Below are 22523 nucleotides of genomic sequence, written 5' to 3' on the forward strand. Positions count from 1 at the left end.
GATTCGAACCTGCGACCGTAGAAGTCGCACGGTTCCGGACTGCGCGCCTAGAACCGCGAGACCACCGCGGCCGGCATCTCAATCTTTCTCAAGAGCTGAAACCAGAGGACGTAAGGGCGTTGGACGCCAAGATCTAAAGCGAAGCTGATGTTCTAACTCATACCAAATGTTTTATGGTTCAGGTCAGGACTATTAAAGGCCTGTTCGCCATAGAATGTTGTTGTCCACAAACCATCGCCTCACAAGAGCGGCTTCATGACAGGATGCATTGTCATGCTTCACAGTTCTCATCTCGCGACTGTTCCTTTACCATACACGATACACAATCCTGAAAAATGTGCTCATATCCTTCCACATTCAGGGTTTTCTTGAGTACAGTAAGGTTATCACGTTCGAGTCACGACAGACACCTCTACATGGTGTAACTAACCTGTTTCTACGGGTTATTACGTTATTATTGGGAATGTAAATACTTATTGCTTGGGAAGTTAACGTGAGAAGATTAGGGTCGCCACCGACTCTAACCATACAACTAATCGAAGGTTTGGCCGAGTCGGAAAATAAATTAATTTGATCACAGACCAAAAACTCATAAAAATGCATACGTTGTGATGTCGCTCATAGGGGATGCAATGTAATTAATAGTATTACCCGCGCACTGTTCATGACAGTCAAACATTTAAAATAAAATAGAAAATGCACGAACACTGCATAAGATCAGCTCCCAGAACACACCTGAAAATAAGACTTAATCTAAAGCACTTGTTTTAAAATAAAAAAGGAAACTAATCACTGGACCTGTGCGTAAGGAAACGCGCTGGATGTGCTAACGGGAAAGCTATGAGGTGAGTGGCTTAGGTGCGAAAACGTAACCGCGGAACACAAGAGAAAATTGTGGATAAAATCATTTATTCCTAAGACATTAAAGAAAAGCATCGATACATTCACCGTTATAATCTACTCCTAAAATCATTGGTGTGAATCATTCATACAACTGCTGTTGCCTGATAACTGATCGCAATAACTCGTAAAGCGGTACACGTTGCGCAGTACACCCGCGTGCCCACGTGGTTTGTGGAGACGCACTTCGTAGGTATCGGGTCCAAGTTGCAACAATATCACATCACACAATCATGAGCGGTTAAAGTTCTTTAAAACAAGCATGAGACCGGACAGTTAGTGATGACGGTAGCCCAACAAAACTTTAATGTTGAACCACGTTGTCGGCTCCCCACGGACGAAAGATACAATAAGCAAGGAAAATTCACGAGAAGGCAAAGCTATTAATATTTAGAAAAATGAAAGCTTATACAGGCACAGCTGAAGGCAAACAGACATTCATACAGAAGCGAGTGCTCACTCCTTATCGTCACCTTTGTGTGGCGTTCTTCAGGTGGATCCAAGTCTGCTATAGAAGTTTACTAAGTGAAAAATCTGCCAAAGTTTTGCATTCCTTGCTGCGACAAGGCAAAGCAATCTTTCAGAGTTGAAAAGCGAGACCAAAAGCTAACAGCTCTCCCCTCGCCAAGTAACAACGCGCCACGCGGTCAGTCTAACTCACCCTTCTTCGACTGGAGCACAGCTGTGGACGCTTCCCGTACTGGCGGCAGACTGCCTCCCGCTTCTCCAGCCTCTTCCACGCTCCGCGTGGCCCGGAAAACCCAAAGATGCGATTTCCGCCACCAACCTAACGCAGGTGGATTTCTCACAAGTACCGAAAACCTCTTTGCCGACTTGACCACTACGCGAGTTGGCTATTCTGTACAACTGCTGCTGAATCTGTACGACTATCGCAGACTTTCTGCAGCAGACTACGCCACCGTCTAGCAACGTGACACACAACCACATTCATTCAATCACACCACTATGAGAGTAAAGAGAATAGAGAAACAAGGAAAAGAAAGAGAAATGGTAATGAAAATGGGCTACCGGACTAATGAAAGGTGGCTATAGGACCCTTTCAATGGTAACAACACGTCCTCTGTACTTCACCGTTAGTACACAAGATGCTAGGTACAGTTCTCCAGGCATTGCCCAAACCCAAACCCTTCCATTGGATTGCTACAAGGTATAGCGTGATTCATTACTCCAAATCACTCTTTTACAGTCATCCACTTTACAGTGGCATCGCTCTCTATACCCTCTCGATCGCCGGCGTGAGGTCATATGAGTTGAGCGAGCGTGCAAGCCCGCAGTTCCTCGGTCGCTTGACGGTGCACTTGCCAGCGCTCCGTGAGGCACGGAATCTCGCAACGGGGCATATCGCTTCTGGTCAGGCGTGCCCGCGACGGGCCTCACATGGCGAAGTGGTCCGTCCTACATAGTCTCCTCTTCTCAAGTGGCTGTTTCCGTTTGGTGCCAGACACTAAAGCCGTCGGCACACGGACCGTGCATCCGAACGTTGAGCGTTGGGCGTGCCGAGTTTCTGACGTCATAGCGTGGAATAGCACGCTCGGGAGTCTTTCCGAACGTGCAGAGCATATCTGGCATGTCAGATATTCTGAGCGTGCGTCTGAGCGTTGACCAATGAGATGGCACATCGCCACCTACGTCACACGCATGTCGTCTCCCTTCGGTAGAGAGTTGTGAGGCGCCATATTGGCATTCATTTCAAGCCTACATGTATATATGCCGTTTCTGAGCACCAGCAAATTGAGAATCACTCGAAAACACGTTGTTAGTTGTGTGCTTCGTTTCCAATAAAATAATGAGAAACATCATATTCATGGCAAAAGAATTATTGTAAGGAGCGTATTATGAGAGTAGGCTATTTGAAGGCAGCGATACACTAAAGATCCACCCAAACACATTGTTCATCGTACAATTTGTTATAATTAAATTTCAATTAATAACATAATTATCTACGATTAACGTTTTTAGCAAAGGATAACACAATATTTTTAAGGAACAGCAGTCTATTGTTGGTTTAGCATGCCGGCACGGTAGCTCAGGGTGTTCGGTCAGAGGGTTAGCAGCCCTCTTTAATAAAAAAAACTGAGTCAATCGATCAACAACGAACTTAAACGGATGTCTTAAGACGTTCGCCCCGAGCAGATGCAACGAACAAAAGCTAACAAAAATGAGATTTAAAAGGAAAAAAAATCGTAATGGGTAGCGTTTCTGTCCGGTAAAGAGTCTATGCTGAGTCGGTGATCCGCGTCTTTACACTCCCAAATTTCTTTTCCTAACATTCGCGTATTTATTTAGTTCTGATACTTTATTATTAGTTTAATATAAGTATATGCTATAATTTTCACCTTTTTTTTTGAAGGGTGACTTTGTTCGATTGGCTTAATTACAGGACAGCTTGCGCTACTTGTATAAAGATGTTTTGCTCGTTTTTCTTTTACGCTTCGTAATTCACATGTTGCAAAGATTCTGCTACTGGGTAGGAACAGTGATCAAGTAAGACTGACCTTGGGGTTTTACTAAAATGTGGGAATGATGAAATAATGTTTATCTCATGCGGAGAAGTATTCCAAATTTGTCCCGCACTGTTTGTAATGGAACTTTTGTAAGCCTGTGTCCTTATTGGTTGAACATGGTACTTTCCTTTTCGTGTACGATGGAGGATATGTGCGTTTTACTAGACCTAACGTGGGAATTTTATGCGCGCCCGTTGAGTAAACAGTGTGATTTACGAACTAGAAACATCCCTCAAACTGCCGCTGGAGTGCGTTGCGATCGCGTATACCACGTTGGGGCCCACGTACCGTATGCACAAGTCGCATCGTTCCTGAGCGTTCAGCAGCACGTTGAACTTGGCACGCTCAACGTTAACCTTCGACAGCACTAGAGGTGGCAAAAAATAACGTAACTGATAGAAATAACCGGTTACTGAGAAGTAACGGTTACTGCGATAACCGTTCCTCTGATTCTGGCAATTATTTCAATAACTGTTAAGTGTCAACAGTGCCTCGCGCCATCTGTTGACCGAAGATCGTACAGCGCATTTGGAAGGCGTTCTATAGACCATGGGAATAACTGTGAGACTGCGCGCCATCTGTTGATAAGAACTGTGTACTATTTCGTGGGCCTTCGTTACTTTTAGCATAAACAATTAAATAAAGTTAATGTAAGAGCCGTGGCTGATAGGAGCTGCAGTACAGGCATTAACAAGTACGGTCGTTCCCTTAAGCCATCGCCTTACGTGTTAATTTAGCTTGGACGGGTAGTACAAGGAAAGTTACTAAGGAATTCGAGCGACTATGGAAATAACTGTTAGAGACCGGTATTTTCCTTTGGCAGTCATCGTTATTGGCTCGTAGTTCTAGTTCTCTGGTAGTTATCGGGCTACCACCACAGATAACCTGGAAGCTGGTAACGGAATAACTGTGTGTCTAGACGTTCCTGACTCGGTGACTCCAGTTAAAGGTCGTAGTTCCAGGTGATATTTCCAGAGAGGATAGTAACTGGAGCGAACAAATATTTTCGTACTGCTACGGAAATAGCCGCTGGCCATCGCGAATGACAAATAACATGTCAGAAAGTATAACATAATACAGTGGAATATAATAATTATCATCCTCATCATTTGTCAGGAGATTGTCAAAATATGTGAATATATCACAGTAACTGCTAATATTTACAGAACTGGCACACTGACAGAATAAAACACAGTTACGTACTTTTAATAAATTTATCGTACACAGAATACCCGATCTTGACTGTTGCAACCAAGTGCTGTCAAAACTGAAATATAGCAGAATTTTTACCTAAGCTGGTCTATCAGTCTCTGTTACGATATTCATCTACAGAGTAGAAGGAGGGGTCAATGGAAGCGTCTGATTCCACCCGTCTGCTTCGACGTAAAGGTGTTGTGGTGTGTGAATGTCATTACGGTACGGTATTTATGAGTTGGTTTTTGTGTGTGTGTGGGGGGGGGGGGGGGGGGGCTGTCGATCTAGGTTGCAGTGCCGGAATTTGCTGGTGGTAATTAAATTTTTTTCTAGCTGTGATGTTTTGTGTATTTATGAAGTATTGAACGTGATTTAATTTATGTAGGGATGATTGATTTGTGGACTTTTGAGATTGTGGTTTTATTTTTCGCAGTTGTAGGTGTTGGTTTTTTGGCATCAGTAGCTGTGGTGGATCTATATAGGTCACCGAAAATGACCGATTCCCATTTTCATAGTTGTGTGTGTTGATGTTTTAGTATCGTCATCTGAGGTTGACCTATGTAGGTCAAGGGAAATGTCTGATTCCAATTTTCGTACTTTTAGTTGTGGGTATTGGTGTTTTGGTATGGTCACCTATAGTTGACCTATATTGTTCAAGTGAAGTGTTCGATTCCTGCAGATTTTTGTTGATGTAGCAGAATGCTGTATTTTTTTTCTTTTTGTTCTTCATTTTGTGTTTTGGGATCATGATGTGTTTCTTTTACTAGCTTGTCCTCACCCTAAAACCCCCAACTTCCCGCAGTTGTCCCATTGGTTTGATTGTATTTTTGGTGGGAAATGTTATTGTATTATTTATATGTATCTTCGTGTTTGTTGTCATGTGTATGTAGTGACGTTATAGACACACTTAAAATAGCCATTTCCGGCATATTGATGACGGGTGGAATCAGACACTTCTGTATCAAATAGTCTTTCAAACACACTGTAAACCGTGCCTTATCTGAAACCAAGTTTTTAATGGTTGCTGACTTGCTGGCAGTTTATTGAAAATGCATGTTCCTGAATATTGGACCCCTTTTGGACCAAGGTAAGTAATTTTAGGTCTTTATGTAGATTGCTGTTCCCATTTCTAGTACTGATATTATGTATTAAGCTATTGGTTGGAAATACTTGTAACAAATTTCATTAAGGAATAAATATACTAGGAAGCAGTGGTTAGAATACAAAGTTCCTTGAACAGGTTCCTACATGATGTTCTTGAATTGATACCACAAACGATTTTTATTACACGCTTTTACATGCGAAAAACTTTTGCTACGTTTGATAAGTTACCACAGAATATGCTCCCTTATGACATAATAGAATGAAAAAATGTGGTATGCCCTTCCCAACTGAATTTATTATCGAGTTGTAGTCCCAGAAATGTAACACTGTCAACCTTTTCGATCTGCATGTCTTCATATGTTATAAACATGCTGTCGCTGGAGAAATCGAGCAGTTTGCAAATCTGACATAAAACTTGGATTAGCGTACTCACACTTTCCCCAATAGGACTAGCTTTTACAGCACAGGAGTAAACGAATCTGTCACATTACGTATATTTTTTGTTGTATTACAAGGCTGTACACTTTATTCTATTATGTGAGCAGCACAAGAAATTAAGCTTCGAATTTAACCTACCGTACTCAGTTTACATATTACTTCATACTTAAAAACGCACGTTGTTAACATTTTACTTAAACAGTGCTTTGGCAAAGTTCCGCGTACTTTCTGTCGCAGCTGCGAAGATATTATTTCTAATAGCGACCGATAACCTACAAACATATAATATGAAACACTAATAATCGTTCTAACATCAACTAAAATGTACCCGGAGTTAATAAGCTAAGGTTATGACACGATTCATACGACTTCCTGTTATTTCACACTACTCGCAGTTATACTGATAACTAAACTGATGGATTCCAACTATGTCGTTATTTAACTGTCGGAATATTCGGTATTCGCTAGCGAAAAATAACTTGGCAGTTATTAATAACGGTTAACGATAACGGTTATCAAAGAATAACTGGAACTGTGATAACGGTTACTCCAAAATAACCGTTTGACCCACCTCTAGACAGCACGGTCCATCTGCCGACGGCTTAAGCTCGGCATTTCTCGGGCCTGCCCGGATGTTTCCTTGCGTGAGAAGGGAGAGCTGCTACCCAACCCAATGCGAAAGCGAAGGGTGCGTGGCAAAGGGGGGGGAGCGGTGTCCAGGGACCAAAGATCTGTCCCTTGGTGGGGGGGGGGGGGGGGGGCGGGGTTGAGCAGCGGGGCTGCTAGGCTGCGGGGGTGTTGCTGACTCTGTGCGACCCCTCTGCGCTAGGCAGCTGCTGCTTCTCTCCCTCTCTCTGCACAGACCAGCAAGTGCTCTGCATTCTGGCTGCCTCGTCTGTTGGCGTGGGATCTCGGCGCGAGTCGGCAAGTGCGCTTCGCCGCGCCCGTAGATAACTGGGGCGTGTTCCGCCAAACCCAGGAGATGGTGAGATCGCCTGGACCAGGTTAGCTGGGTCCAGACTGCTGAACGGCTGGGTGACTGACCCACCACCTGAGTTGGAATGGGTCCGGGCTAGTAAGTGGCGAAGGACGAGACGTGCATCCGCCTCTCCAGAGTGCGGGGTGCACTCGACTATGGAAATGTGTAACTTGTGAGGAGCTGCTCACACATTGCACCACATTGTTTTCAACTCCATGTGCACAGTCGGTGTGCCAGCCGGACTGCTGGTAGGACTGTGGCAGCCGGCCGCGGTGGTCTAGCGGTTCTAGGCGCTCAGTCCGGAACCGCGCGACTGCTACAGTCACAGGTCCGAATCCTGCCTCGGGCATGGAAGTGTGTGATGTCCTTAGGTTAGTTAGGTTTAAGTAGTTCTAAGTTCTAGGGGACTGATGACCATGGATGTTAAGTACCATAGTGCTCAGAGCCATTTGAACCATTTGAACTGTGGCAGTCACGAGTGATTCCGTCTGCTAATTTGACGCGATGTTTTACATCCACCTACCGCCATGCTCCACAATCCCTGTTCATCAGTACGTAAGGTCGCCTGGTCTTGCGGTAGCTTTGGCTGTTCCTCCGTGTTTGTACTTCGGAATCATATTAGCAACAGTCGACCTGGGCAGCTTTAAAAGGACGGCAGCTTACGTATGGATGTGTGTGATGTCCTTAGGTTAGTTAGGTTTACGTAGTTCTAAGTTCTAGGGAACTGATGACGTCAGATGTTGAGTCCCATAATGCTCAGAGCCATTTGAACCATTTACCTGATGGATCTGTTACTTAGGTGACATCCAGTCACTATTCCACAGTCGAACTGACTAAGCTCTCCCAACTGACCCATTCAGCTGTTACTGCTTCTGTACAGACAACACAGTCCTTCCCGCCTCCTTTTATAGTGGCGAGCCCACCTGTCGGGACATCTAGTTGTCAATTCTGCATTACATAGTAGTGTCTGGATACTTTCGCTAAGAGAGTGTGTTATGGCCGATGAGAGTGCTGCGGAACTACTCGTTGCATTTTTACAGGCAGCTAGGAGGACTGTCACTGTGTCGACCGAGACGCTACAAATTGCCCCCCCCCCAGGCTCACCCCCTGGCGCCCATTACGAGCAACAGCTCAAACTCCCCACCGTGGAGCGCGAAGGAGGTGAGCTGGGGAACACACGGCAGGGAACCTGGACGAATGACGCCGAGTTCTCTTCACCAACGAGTGCAGGATTTGTCTCACGCCTGATATTCGTCATAGAATCATGTGGAGGCGGCTGTTCTCAATTCACGTTTTGATCACGGATTCCCACGGGTTGAGTACAATGGATGGTCAGTCATGTTTCGTGCCAGAATCATGAACGGATGTGTCATGCATATTGAGGTTAATTTAAGGGCTGTTAAGTATTGGTTCAGAATCATTAACCTATTGTGCAGCCATACGGTAAACGTTGATTTGATTTGATTTTAACAGGGAAGCTAAAACAGCTTAGGTCTAACCCATCACTGCCCGCACCGAAACTGTTCATTGTGCGGTATCACTCCCTGTATATGTAGTAAAGCCAACCAATGCCCTTAAATAGTGCAAGGGGTCTCTCTACCAGTTTTTTGTTAGACACAATTTCTTCAGGTCTAGTTGTCCCGAAGATTCTGTATCTTTTACTCTCCAATGCCGTGCATTCGAAGATTAGGTATGATGCAGTTTCTTCACCCTCATCACAGATCCCACATTTAGGGTCCTCTTCCGTTACACCCAATGTGTGTAGGTGTTTTCTGAAATTACCATGGCTGGTCATCAGTCTACTCACGAGTAAGATCTCTTTCCTGTTCAATCCCAGGATTACAGAGCTTCTTTTAAAACATGGCTTGGGCATCATTACGTTACCATGGTTTTGTTTATGGACCTCGGTCCAATATCCTACGTGCTGTTTCCTAAGCCAGCTCCATAGTTCTAATTTGATCATAGCCTTTGTCAGGACAGGTTCCGGTCCAATAAATAGAGTTGTTGCCCCCATCCTAGCCAATCTGTGGACTTGTTCATTGCCACAGATCCCTAAGTAGCCAGGGACCCACACTAGGTTTACCCTATTGCTTGCCCCTACCTCCACCAGAGCCCTGTGGCATTCTGCAACAATCTTAGATCTAGTTTCAGGAGCTGCCAATGATTTCTGGACTGCCTAACAGTCTGATGTAGATGCTACGGTCCTTGTAGCACCTACGCACATACTCCTCCACACATGCCCTGATTGCGGTAATTTCAGCTTGGAATACAGAGGCCAGTTTTCCTAGAGAGATGATGTCCTCCAGTCTTGGCTGAACCCCGTACACCCCTGCCCCAACGCCTTGGTCTGTTTTCGACCCATCAGTGAACCAAACAGTGTCCTCTGTAGACGTCGAACTGTTTTTTCCCACTGCTCCCTGCTCCCAATTATTATATTGTAAGGCTTGTCGAAGCCGCTGGGAGTTATTATATAGTCGGCAGGCATTTCCCCAGCCATTCTTATATTTACCTTACTCACTATGTTAATGTGTGATTCTCGATATTTGAATGAGACCCAGTTTTTGCCATTTTTAAATCTGTGTGCCTAAGCTGCTACCTCCATCTTGACCCAAAGGTGTAGTGGAGGCATGTCCAGCATGGCTTCCATTCCAGCGATTGTTGTGCTGCTAATTCCGCCTGTTATGGCTGAGCAGGCCAATCTCTGCACCTTAGCAAGCTCCTTAGCTGGAACCCGCTGTTCTAACTTCTTCCACCACACTACAGCCCCGTAGGAAATCCTAGGTGTGACCACTGTGGTGTATATCCAGTGCATACCTCTGGGGCTTAGGCCCCAGTTTTTGCCATAAGCCCTTCTAGTACTCACTAGAGTACTTTTTGCCTTGGAGCAGATACTCTTAGTGTGAGGGGTCCATGTTAGCTTCTCACCCCTAGATATTTCACCATCCCCTTCACAGGTAGAGTTTCATCGAAGAGCTTTAGAATACAACTTGAGTGTTGAATATGTCTCTTCATAAATGGCACCACCACAGTCTTCTTAAGATTAAACCTCGGATCCTGTTTGATGCACCAATTTTGCATAATGTCCAAACTTCCTTGTGCCATATTTCTAACTGTGTCAGTAAATTTGCCAAGTATTACTATGACAAACTCATCCTTGGGAGAAGCATTGTCTGGAATTTAATTCCTCAATGAGTTCGTTCACCACTAGATTCCACAATAGAGGGGACAAAACTCCTCCTTGTGGGCAGCCTCTAGTGGTGTACAGTGAACGTTATGTTGATGGGTTCGTCTTTCAAGAAGATAATGCACGACCACATGACACTCACTTCGTGAGCACATTGTTGTAGATGGCTGGAATGAACCAAATGGAGCGGCCTACGGTATTTGCTGACGTGAACCCGATTAAGCATGCTTCAGGCCAGCTGAAACTTGCAGCGCATCAGTGTGGAAATCCTTCTCACACTTTGGATGACTCACAGAGGGGCGCCGTCGAAGACTGGAATGGCGTGCACAGCCACGGGTCGACCAGCTTGTGGACAGCGTGCCGACCAGGACCCTAGCTTGTTACAGCGCACAGAGTGGACCAAAATGATATTGAAACTTGCCTAATAGCGTACAGTAATTTCATAGATGTGTAAAATTTTATACTTTCAAACAGACTGCCCTTATTCTGCATATTGTTGTGTTTTCATTTAATATTAAAGTTTTTTCTTCTCAATTTCATAAAATTAGCTGTTACATTTCATTTTTACTTCCAGACTAAACCCAGAAACGATCGTAGGTATCCAAGGGGTACAAAAATTTTTTTCGAGCAGTTTAGAATAGCTGTCTGAAACTTCGACTCTCAGAATTTTGAGAGCGAGGGTCTCTGTGATGTACAGCCCCTGTTTAACGCGTGTAGTCCTTACATAATATAGACACAATCATATCATTTCACTCATTCGAAACAGAACAAGAACTTACGTTATCTACTGTACTCATTCTAAAGCTTTCACTAACAATGGAGACGGAAGTGTCATCATTCAATAAAAAGAAACTGAGCATGATCACCAGTACAGTCGATGAGAACAACAGTGTATATAATACACGTACATTGTCATAAAATTCCAAAATTCGTCTTGAAATACCCAGTACCTACGTAGATACCTGACACAAAGTATTATCTTTCTTAATGCATGGTGTATTGCATCTGCTTTCAGACCTGACACCGCTGCTCAGCGTGGCCATAGCAGTCTCCACAGTGGCTGTGGTGTCCGTGTGTGTGACGTACACGCTCAGCCTGAGGCACGTGCTCACCAGGACTGCCCCACAGTTACGAAGCCACACTGCCTGGGTACTCACCATCCACCCGGTCAGTCATCCTCTCTTCTTGTCTACCACAGCATGCATTCCCACAATAGAATCAGATAACCTATCGAAGACTGGAAAAACTGTTACAAATAAGCTTGTTAAAGAAGGCATTATGATAGATTATTGGAATGTGGTACACCAGTAGAAGTTAAGTTGTTCTTCGAAACCAATAGAGAGAGAGAGAGAGAGAAGGAAAGGGAAAGAGAGGAAAAGAATGGGACTGAGAGTAAGGGTGGAGGAGACAGAGATTGGGGGAAGGGGAGAGAGGGAGGCAGGAGGGAATAGAGAGAGAAAGAGAGATGGAAGAGAGATAGAGGAAGGGGGACAGGGATAAATAGGAGGACAGGGAGAAGGAGAGGGAGTGATGCAGGTAGAGGTGAAGGTGGAGATGGAGGTGTGGAAGTATGGTAGCGTGGAGTTGTGGAGGTGTGGAACTGTGGAGGTGGAAGTGTGGAAGTAGACATATGGAGGTAGCTGTAAAGAAATAAACATGTAGATTTAGAAGTATAGAGAGAGAGAGAGTGACTTGGTGAGAGATGTGAAGGGAAAGAAGAGGAAGAGAGAGTGGAGAAATAATAGTGAGTTGCGAAGAGAAGGAATATAGGAAGTGACAGATATAGGGAGAAAAGAGGTAGAGGCAAAGGCGGAAGGTTGGCAAAGTGCTGCAAGTGAAATTGAAAGTATTTAAGAAGGCAAGTGAAGGAGAAAGAGAAGATGGAAGAGAGGTGAGGCTCGAAGAGAGGTAAAGGGGAGGTAATGCTAAAGGTGGAAGAGAGGTGAAAGTGAGTGATGAGGATAAAGGTAAGAGAAAGGTGAGAGAGAATGTGAAAAGATTAACATTGAAGAGAGGTGAGAGTGAATGCAGAAGAGATGTGAAGGTAATGGTAGAAGAGAGCTGAGACATGGTGGAAGGGCTTTGACGATGAAGGTGGAAGAGAGAAAGGTGAAGGAGAACGCAGTTTGGAGGTAAGGGTGAAGGTAGAAGAGAGGTGAAGGTGAAGGTGAAAAGTGAGGATGAGTGTGGAAGAAAGTAAGGGTAGAAGAGAGGAGAGGCTGAAGAAGAAATTTAGGTGAAGGGATGAGAGATGAGAGTGGAGATAGAAGAGAGGAGACAAAGGTGAAGGTAGAACAAAACTGACTGTGAAGCTGAATGTGAGGTGAAGGTAAAGGGAGATAAGAGTTAATGAAGAATCAAGGTGAGGGAAAAGAGGTGAGAATAAAGATCAAAGAAAAGAACATGTGGGACAGAAGGAATCGCAAATACCAGTGTATCTTTTGAGGAGTAGGAAAAAAGAAAGAAGAAAACAAAATAAAACGACACAACCTGAAAATGTAAGACAGGAAGCAATGCAAATAAAGAAAAATTGAAAGATGGAAGATAAAATAAAAAATTAAAGAGAGTTTGTGTAAATTGAAGGTGGATGGGGGAGAAAGGAAAGGAAGGAACTATTAATGTCAGCTACATTGGGACTTTATATGAGTAAAAATGTGTGCTGGATTGGGATTCGAGCCCAGGATCTCCTACTTACTAACAAGGGAACCTCCCCATCGCACCCCCCTCAGATTTAGTTATAAGTTGGCACAGTAGATAGGCCTTGAAAAACTGAACACAAATCAATCGAGAAAACAGGAAGAAGTTGTACTGATCTATGAAAAAAATAAGCAAAATATTCAAACTGAGTAGTCCATGCGTAAGATAGGCAACATCAAGGAAAGTGGGAGCTCAGGAGCGCCGTGGTCCCGTGGTTAGCGTGACCAGCTGCGGAATGAGAGGTCCTTGGTTCAAGTCTTCCCTCGAGTGAAAAGTTTAATTTTTTTAATTTTTAGGCAATTATTATCTGTCCGTCCGATGCGAGGTAACTGCGCTGTAGTATGGGGACGCTGCACCTAAACAAACATCGAAACACACGACGTCAGTCGACTACAGCGCACGGAGGAGAGAGTATTCCTGCTAACGAGGCTCCCTGGCTGGCAGTTGACTGTTCGCTACTTTGGACGAGAGTGCTTTAAATACGTGAGATGTATTCCGTGGGCAATATGAATCCAGCAAATATAGCTCGCGACTTCAATAACAATCGCACGGTTTTGCGGTGCGGTCGCAAAACACAGACGCTAAACTTATTACAGTGAACAGAGACTTCAATGAACGGACGGACAGGTCATAACTTTGCGAAAATAAAAAAGTAAACTTTTCACTCGAGGGAAGCTTGAACCAAGGACCTCTCGTTCCGCAGCTGCTCAGGCTAACCACGGGACCACGGCGCTCCTGAGCTTACATGCTCCTTGTTGTTGCCTATCTTGCACATGGACTACTCAGTTTGTATATTTTGTTTATTTTTTTCATAGTTCCACACAACTTCTTCCTGTTTTCTCGATTGATCTGTGTTCAGTTTTTCAAGACCTATCCAATGTGCCAACTTATAACTAAATCTGAGGGGGGTGCGATGGGGAGGTTCCCTTGTAAGCAATTGTGTTAACCACTGCACAATCTGGACAAAGCGTTTAATGCAAATGCACAGACTAACTTGGTACACTCCCCAGCTGACCCACATTCCCCCATAGCACCATCTATCCACAGTGGCTGTGCATGTCCTTCATGCTCACTAATCACAGAGTCCCACTGGAGGTCGATGCGCCTGCAGATAGGTGGTGGTAGGTGGGTGTTTGAATCGGCTGGGGAGCATGCCTAGATAGTCCGAACATTTGCAATAAATACTGTGTCCAGATAGTGCAGTGATTAATACAGTTGCCTAGTAAACAGAAGTTCCTTCATTCTGGCCCAGCACACATTTTCATTAATCGCCCCTGATTCTGTGTAAAGTTCCAACGGAGCTGACATCAATAGTTCCTTGCATTTACTTTCTTTCCTCACCTCTCCACCGTCAATTTACATAGGTATCACAGCTGCAGATTCCAAGTGTTATCTGTTCTTCCAGATACATTCTTATAAAGAGCGTTTGTTTTCCTGCTGGATAGTTTATACAGCACTCATGGGTCTGAAGAGCAAGTTAAACGGATAACTGATGGAAACATAATGGGTTCTCCCATACATAAATATTGTACAGAACAATGGTTTGTAAGTGTTGACAGGACTGTGTAATCACCACACCACATACTGACAATTTATGCATGTTTTGATGATGTACCATTAATTTCTCTATGTCAGACTGTTGTCCAAGTCAGCTGCCTAGGCTACAGGAATATGTGTTGGCAGGTTGCTGCAGTGCTGGCCTACCTGTCAGTGATGATCCCACGCGCATCCTTCCTGGTCGACGTTGGTCTCCAGGACCTGTACGCCACATGCCTGTATCAGATGTTCTGCCTGCTGGTCGCCTACTGCGAGCAGGAGGGCTCCACAGATCAGCTGCATGGGGCCATGATCCAGCTCAACACGGGGCCCCTCTGCTGCCTACCGGGATGTCACTGGCTCTGCAGACCTGTGCCACTAACCCGGTATGTCTCGTTCATTTGATACACTGGGAAAGGCGACCATTCAAAGATCATGCCTCAGATAAGCACATGGGACAAAAAATTGGTGACAGTGAGAAGACATCTCACTAATACTGTGTAACACCACCTCTAGCCTTCAGACACATTCAGTTCACCAATGAAGGGAGACCACAATCTTCAGGTAACCCGTATCAAGCTGAAGATACTAATCGATGATTAGACTCCTCAGAGCTACCAAATCACAGAACTGTTGCCTAATATGTTCCAGCTGCTGTTCAAAATAGTAGCAGACATTTTGTATGGGGGTATGGTTGGGTGAATTAGGTGACCAATTAAGGAGCCATGGTGTTTGTCACACCAAAAATGTATACCACCAGCTCTATGAGGACAGTTGTTGCCATCTTGAGGTTCTTCACAGTACACTCATCATTAAGATGCAGAAAAAAAGGCAACACTTCGTATATCACATTTTCATACCCATCTTGACCTAGGCCCTCCACACTCTGCAGGTTAAACCGCTCATCTAGCTGACAGTGCACTCGGCACTTTACATCGTTTGAATAAATGCATCCAGTCAGCTACTGTGTACGTTCTGTGTTGTTTGACCCCTTGAAAAATGCCACTAAGCCTCTCCAAAACACTGAACCTCTCTCCAAGTCGTGACCATACTCGATGGCACCAGTCCATTCTTCCTGGTCACACCACTATTCCAGATAGAGCTGTGTACATCATTGTGTTAATGGCAGACTCCCCAGTCTGGCAGCTGGCTAGTCTCCAACCAATAGTGTGGGATGGAACATAATGTCATTGGGTGTCCATTACTTGTTCTGGTATAGCAGGAGCAGATGTGAAAGGGATACAGTGTGCTTGGTACACATTACTGCGATCCTTCCTTGAGGTGGTCAGATGAGGTCAGCCAGAACCTTGACGAGTATACTTGCCCTCATATTCCCATACACAATGGCCACATCCGAATGCCCCAACCAGCAGGCTACATAGAGACTAACAATGAGGCCCCTTTCAAACTCTTCAGCTGCTGGTAAATCTGTCTCCACTAGTATATCGAATCTCCATAACTTTCACAGTGTTTATTCAACATCTGACATTGTTCACGCCCCCGTATATAACGTTCCAGGCCTGGTAACAACACTAATGCACTCTGGTGGCCGTTCTTCCTGTAACAGAAAATCAACTCTAATCGTTTACATGCTCGCCGATACCGTGTAGGCGAACGAAGTCACATTGACATCCGACCCTGTCTGCTGAGTGCTTCACTATTTTTGCCATCAGTTTAGGCTTGCCCTGTTTTCAGTCCTGCAGGTGTCACACCTAGCACGATAATCTGTTACTGATTGCTTATATTTAATAAATGAAGTTAATGTAAATTAGTTATCCATGCTGGATATCATAACAACTCCATCAACATATAAATTACATTCCTGGAAGTGTGTGCCTAACAAATTGAGCACTAACTATATGAATAATAGAATGAAGAGGAAAGAGCAGAGAAAGTGTTAACCTAAATGATCTCTCTCTGTTTCAGGAAGACACTCTTGAAGCTACGGATCCTGGTGCTACAGCTGCCCATATCGATGTGGATCCTGTACACAGTCTGCTATGTTCTGTGGGCGGAGGATGAGGTACTTAGCGTTTTGTTTTACTTAAGTTTTACTTCCATAGAAAAGGTGTAGCGAGGTCCTGGTGCGTTAGATGCGTAATAATTAATGATGACCCGAAACTAGTTATGAAATTATACTCAAAAAGCAGAAATGCATAGTCACATTAGAAAAGAGCGAGCAAGTACAAACAAAGAAAGTTTACAACACCATACTGGAGTCACACTTCCAACGAACTAACCCGATTGTTTCGAGAAAATAGAGTGCAAATTGGCTTCATGACAGAGAACAATGTAACATCATGTCTTCTACACAATATACACTCCTGGAAATGGAAAAAAGAACACATTGACACCGGTGTGTCAGACCCACCATACTTGCTCCGGACACTGCGAGAGGGCTGTACAAGCAATGATCACACGCACGGCACAGCGGACACACCAGGAACCGCGGTGTTGGCCGTCGAATGGCGCTAGCTGCGCAGCATTTGTGCACCGCCGCCGTCAGTGTCAGCCAGTTTGCCGTGGCATACGGAGCTCCATCGCAGTCTTTAACACTGGTAGCATGCCGCGACAGCGTGGACGTGAACCGTATGTGCAGTTGACGGACTTTGAGCGAGGGCATATAGTGGGCATGCGGGAGGCCGGGTGGACGTACCGCCGAATTGCTCAACACGTGGGGCGTGAGGTCTCCACAGTACATCGATGTTGTCGCCAGTGGTCGGCGGAAGGTGCACGTGCCCGTCGACCTGGGACCGGACCGCAGCGACGCACGGATGCACGCCAAGACAGTAGGATCCTACGCAGTGCCGTAGGGGACCGCACCGCCACTTCCCAGCAAATTAGGGACACTGTTGCTCCTGGGGTATCGGCGAGGACCATTCGCAACCGTCTCCATGAAGCTGGGCTACGGTCCCGCACACCGTTAGGCCGTCTTCCGCTCACGCCCCAACATCGTGCAGCCCGCCTCCAGTGGTGTCGCGACAGGCGTGAATGGAGGGACGAATGGAGACGTGTCGTCTTCAGCGATGAGAGTCGCTTCTGTCTTGGTGCCAATGATGGTCGTATGTGTGTTGGTGCCATGCAGGTGAGCCCCACAATCAGGACTGCATACGACCGAGGCACACAGGGCCAACACCCGGCATCATGGTGTGGGGAGCGATCTCCTACACTGGCCGTACACCACTGGTGATCGTCGAGGGGACACTGAATAGTGCATGGTACATCCAAACCGTCATCGAACCCATCGTTCTACCATTCCTAGACCGGCAAGGGAACTTACTGTTCCAACAGGACAATGCACGTCCGCATGTATCCCGTGCCACCCAACGTGCTCTAGAAGGTGTAAGTCAACTACCCTGGCCAGCAAGATCTCCGGCTCTGTCCCCCATTGAGCATGTTTGGGACTGGATGAAGCGTCGTCTCACGCGGTCTGCACATCCAGCACGAACGCTGGTCCAACTGAGGCGCCAGGTGGAAATGGCATGGCAAGCCGTTCCACAGGACCACATCCAGCATCTCTACGATCGTCTCCATGGGAGAATAGCAGCCTGCATTGCTGCGAAAGGTGGATATACACTGTACTAGTGCCGACATTGTGCATGCTCTGTTGCCTGTGTCTATGTGCCTGTGGTTCTGTCAGTGTGATCATGTGATGTATCTGACCCCAGGAATGTGTCAATAAAGTTTCCCCTTCGTGGGACAATGAATTCACAGTGTTCTTATTTCAATTTCCAGGAGTGTAGACAAGAACCAAACATATATCATGTCAGGTGTGTATAAAGTATGTATCGAATGTGATAAATTGTACGTTGGATAAACGGGGAGAAACATCAAAAGGAGATTTAGAGAACATATTAATGTTAGTGAAGCCAATGCCTCAGCATTCACTGCTCATTTAAAAGAATACAAGCATTCTGCTGACGACAGTAACAAAAACATCATTCTCCATAAAGCAGAGAAGGGTAGATTATTAAATATTCTAGAAGAAACTGAAATATACATCATATGACAAAACAACTGGACAACATACTTAATGAACAAGAATAAGATGTACGTACAAAATTTCAAGTGTTTTAATCCAATAATTTTGGTATGAAAAATTGTCCAGTATAACGTGATACGTTGCATTATTTCACAATTTTATACCGCAACATTGCAATTATTTCAGATTCGAAAAGTATTATTTAATCCATTGAAAACCCAAAATAGAACTGTGATACAAACATATACCGGTATATAGCTGAAATTCTTCACATGGTGATGCAAAGGAATGACAAAGGAAACGTCTCTTTTTTCGTTTGTATTTCCCTTCACTCAGGCATCATATAGAATGAAGCTTGCAAAGTCAACAGTTACAGCAGGAATTTTATAATGTGGGTAAACGGTATGCATCGATGCAAGCGTCTCTCCCACGTAAACCTTGGTTCGCAGACAAAAATTTTTCAAGGAAATTAATAACTAGTGTAATTTGGATGCAGTTAAGTCATGGATATTTTCTAGCCCATCTTCACCAATTAGGCATCTCGAATTTTTCTTATTGTGACTGTGACAACATTTCCTATGCAGACCTAAACCATATTTTCTTCAGTTGTCCAAAATACAGTATTCATATATAGGTGGTTATGGAAGACTTAGAGAAAGCGCTCTTACCGCTACCTTGTGGTTTTCCAAATATTCTTCACGGTAACCCCATATTTAAATTTGTGACATCAGTTCAAATTACACTACAGGTTAAATCAATCATACTTAGACGTTCTGGAAAGGAATATTAAAAAATATTACTTTGTTATATTTCCATGTTTCATAAATGTAATATGAGTGGGTTGTGTGGTACTACTTACCAAATGCCAAGGAAAAAAATTTAAAAAAATATAAATATGACCTTAAAAATAACAAAAGGCAAGTAATGTAGACTATTTGGCATGTCGCTTCCATCTTTCCACTATGTAACCGCCATGTCAAACGTTATCAAGAATTGCCACCGCCTATTATTTGACAGTAGTAACATGTGTGACAACTTGTGTACTATGCTGTACGATAGAGTTCAGATTCTGCTGTATTAAATTGCATGCATGTCATTGCTATAGAGCTACACAATGTAAAAAGACTAATATTACTGTTACTATATGTACAGTTATCATTTTGTAGAAAAATCTACATAGAGTTGTTTGTTCCTCTATATCAGATGTTACTGGTGATTGGTTATAAACCTGGAAACCTTAGCAAATAAAACATTTCTAGTGCAACTCACAAATAAAACTTTTCTAGTGCTGCTCATGCTGTATAGAAAATGTCCTTAATAAACATTTTAAAGCTGCAGATCACCATATAGAAGAAAAACACTTGCTAATGTTCTGCAAAATTATATTTATTTGATCAGGAACCGGCTTTCGACTTCTCAGGTCATATTCAGGTGACATTCAGGTGACAATTGAATGTCAGAAATATAGATATTATTTGTACGGAAAATATGAAAATAAGAGAGTGTTTACACAGGAAAACATTACAAAATTACATTTGCTAAAAAAGGGGCAAATAAAGCTTTTATGTGGAGATACATTGAACAAATCATGAGAAATAAGGCGAATTTACAGTTTGAATCCAGTAACGAAAAATTAATTTAACAAAGAGATAGATGGAAACTGAGGTTGGCGTTCTGTGCCACGAGTTTGTTGATTTCCAGTGTTTCTGTGGGGTCATCTCTCTCCTTTTCATGACAGAATGTAGAATTTCCCATTCCGATCATACAAATGCTTTGCTGCTGAAAGATGATCAGCAAAGATCGAATTCTTCTTCCTTAACCGTTAGGGTCTCTGATGTTCATGTAGCCTAATTGCTACAGCTCCGCCTGACTGACCAATTTACTCTTTTTCACACTGCTTGCAAGTAATTTTATATACAATACTCTATGTGAAAGGGCTTCAATTTGTCTTTACTACTGAACAAAAATTTTGATATGTTATCGGTGTTACAAAGTGCAGGTCTGTACTTGTGAGACTATACCTTTTTTTCAAGATTGTCTGAAATGTTCCCAGTATATGGAATTTTGCAACAGGATTTGTAGCTACAGAGGGCTGTAGGTGTAATTTTATCCATTTTCTATTTTCATAGACTATTATCAATCAGTGCAGAGCTATAGCCATTGCCAGAGGCGATTTGTATGATGGTTTTTAGTTCTGTTTCAAAGGCTCCATTGGATATTGTAACAGATATGAGACGACGCACCATTGATTGGAAGGCTGCATGTTTATGGCTGTGTGGATGCTGGAAGCCTGGAGGGATTACTATATCAGTAGCTATATTTTTTCTGTAAGCGCTGAATATGTATTTTCTTATACTAATATCTATATTAAGGACCAAGATATTCGTACAACAGCTTCCCAGCTCCATAGTAAACTGAATTTTTTATGTCGTAAGTTCAAATGCTGTAGTAATGTATCAAATCGTAGTGGTACCTGTCCACAAACAAAGCACATCATCGATATATCTGAACCAGTACATAATTTCCCAGTTCACTCGCACTTTCAGTAGGAAAATTGTTCAAAATTGTCCATGAAAATTTAAGATAGTATAGGACTAAGAGGTAAACCCACAGCTAGGACATCAGACTGATTATAATATTTGATTTGAAACTAACAGCAATTCTGTTTTATACACGTTTGAGTACCATTGATTATGTCATGTAATTCTGCAGGTTTAACTTTGGATTTGTATAAAAGGTATGTTATTATGTCATGTAATTCTGCAGGTTTAACTTTGGATTTGTATAAAAGGTATGTTAATGTGTTTATAGAGTCATCAGCAGCAACATCTGTAAACAAACTAGTGACATGGAACGATACTGTTTTAGAACTGTGTGGGGTTTTGTCAAGAAGAGCCATAGGTTTAGAACTGATTTTCTTTTTAATGATATAATCAATCTCTTTCCCTAGTAGGTAACATAGAATAGAAAAGAATGACACTACTGGGCGTATTGGAACACTATCTTTATGTAATTTGGATATGCCATATAATCCAGCATAGGACTGTTGGTTTCAGATCTAAATAGTTTTACATGATTTGATGGTGGTTTTCATTTGTTCATTGAAAGCTACAATCGGATCTTTTTGTAGATACTAGTAGTCGGAACTGGTTCACTTTTGTAACTTAATCACATTTTCGTCATTTTTTCCCGTTTTCCGTCGTCCTTAGTTGCTTCAAAATTCATGGTGATATGTTCCGTGTTTGCAACAAAATGAAAGGCAGTTTATTTTTTGCCGTATGATCTTCACTTCCTTGATTTATGAAACATCTTCAGTGGCCTGTAATGCATTTTTGTTTTTATACATATAATTAATACATTGTGTAGTGGTTACTAACATGTTATTCTGTTAGATTTTCTCGTGATTGTCTCTTGTTTTTCATATTAGAAACAACTTTTGTAGCACAAGTTTCGGGAGGTTAAATTATCGTTCCAGGTTACGATTTCCAATGTTGCTAGTCCCTGTGTGCGGTCATGGAGATTTATTCATTTGGTATCCATATTCCAGCTGGCCGATTTCTGGCGTTTTTCCTCCACATTTATTACAGCGCATCACTTGCACTTTTCATGTGAGTGTTCACAGTGTTTAGTGTTATCAACTGTCACTGTGCTTTTATCTCTCGTCTGTTGTTTGTGTAGCGTGTGTGGTTCGATATTTCTCATTTGTTGTGTGTGTGTGTGTGCGTATTTTGTTATGTGTGAATATGTCATTCTTTGTGAGATTGCTTTTTTGTGGATGAGTTATTCCTTATTTGAGTGGATAATTGTGTGTGTGTGGAATAAATAATTGATGAATCTTCCTCTTCCCACCACACACACATGAATATCCACTTACATAAAGAAAGTAACATACACGTTAAAAAAAACTATGACCAAAACAAACAAAAAATATCAAACCACACCCATTACACAAAAAAAAGACAAACGGTAGACACCCAGCGACAG

At 43.3% G+C, this 22523-nt stretch overlaps 1 protein-coding gene across 2 annotated transcripts in view; it reads left to right on the forward strand.

Annotated features, from left to right (window-relative positions):
• Window positions 1-22523, forward strand: part of LOC126424967 (organic solute transporter subunit alpha-like) — a 105176-nt gene that overhangs the window by 46784 nt on the left and 35869 nt on the right. For both annotated transcript variants that reach the window (XM_050087846.1, XM_050087845.1), the window contains 3 exons: window positions 11340-11491; window positions 14705-14943; window positions 16484-16580. In XM_050087846.1, coding sequence (XP_049943803.1) covers window positions 11340-11491; window positions 14705-14943; window positions 16484-16580 — 488 coding nt within the window. The remainder of the gene's footprint in view (window positions 1-11339; window positions 11492-14704; window positions 14944-16483; window positions 16581-22523) is intronic.

Source organism: Schistocerca serialis, chromosome 10 (assembly GCF_023864345.2).
Source record: "Schistocerca serialis cubense isolate TAMUIC-IGC-003099 chromosome 10, iqSchSeri2.2, whole genome shotgun sequence".
NCBI classification, from domain to species: domain Eukaryota; kingdom Metazoa; phylum Arthropoda; class Insecta; order Orthoptera; family Acrididae; genus Schistocerca; species Schistocerca serialis.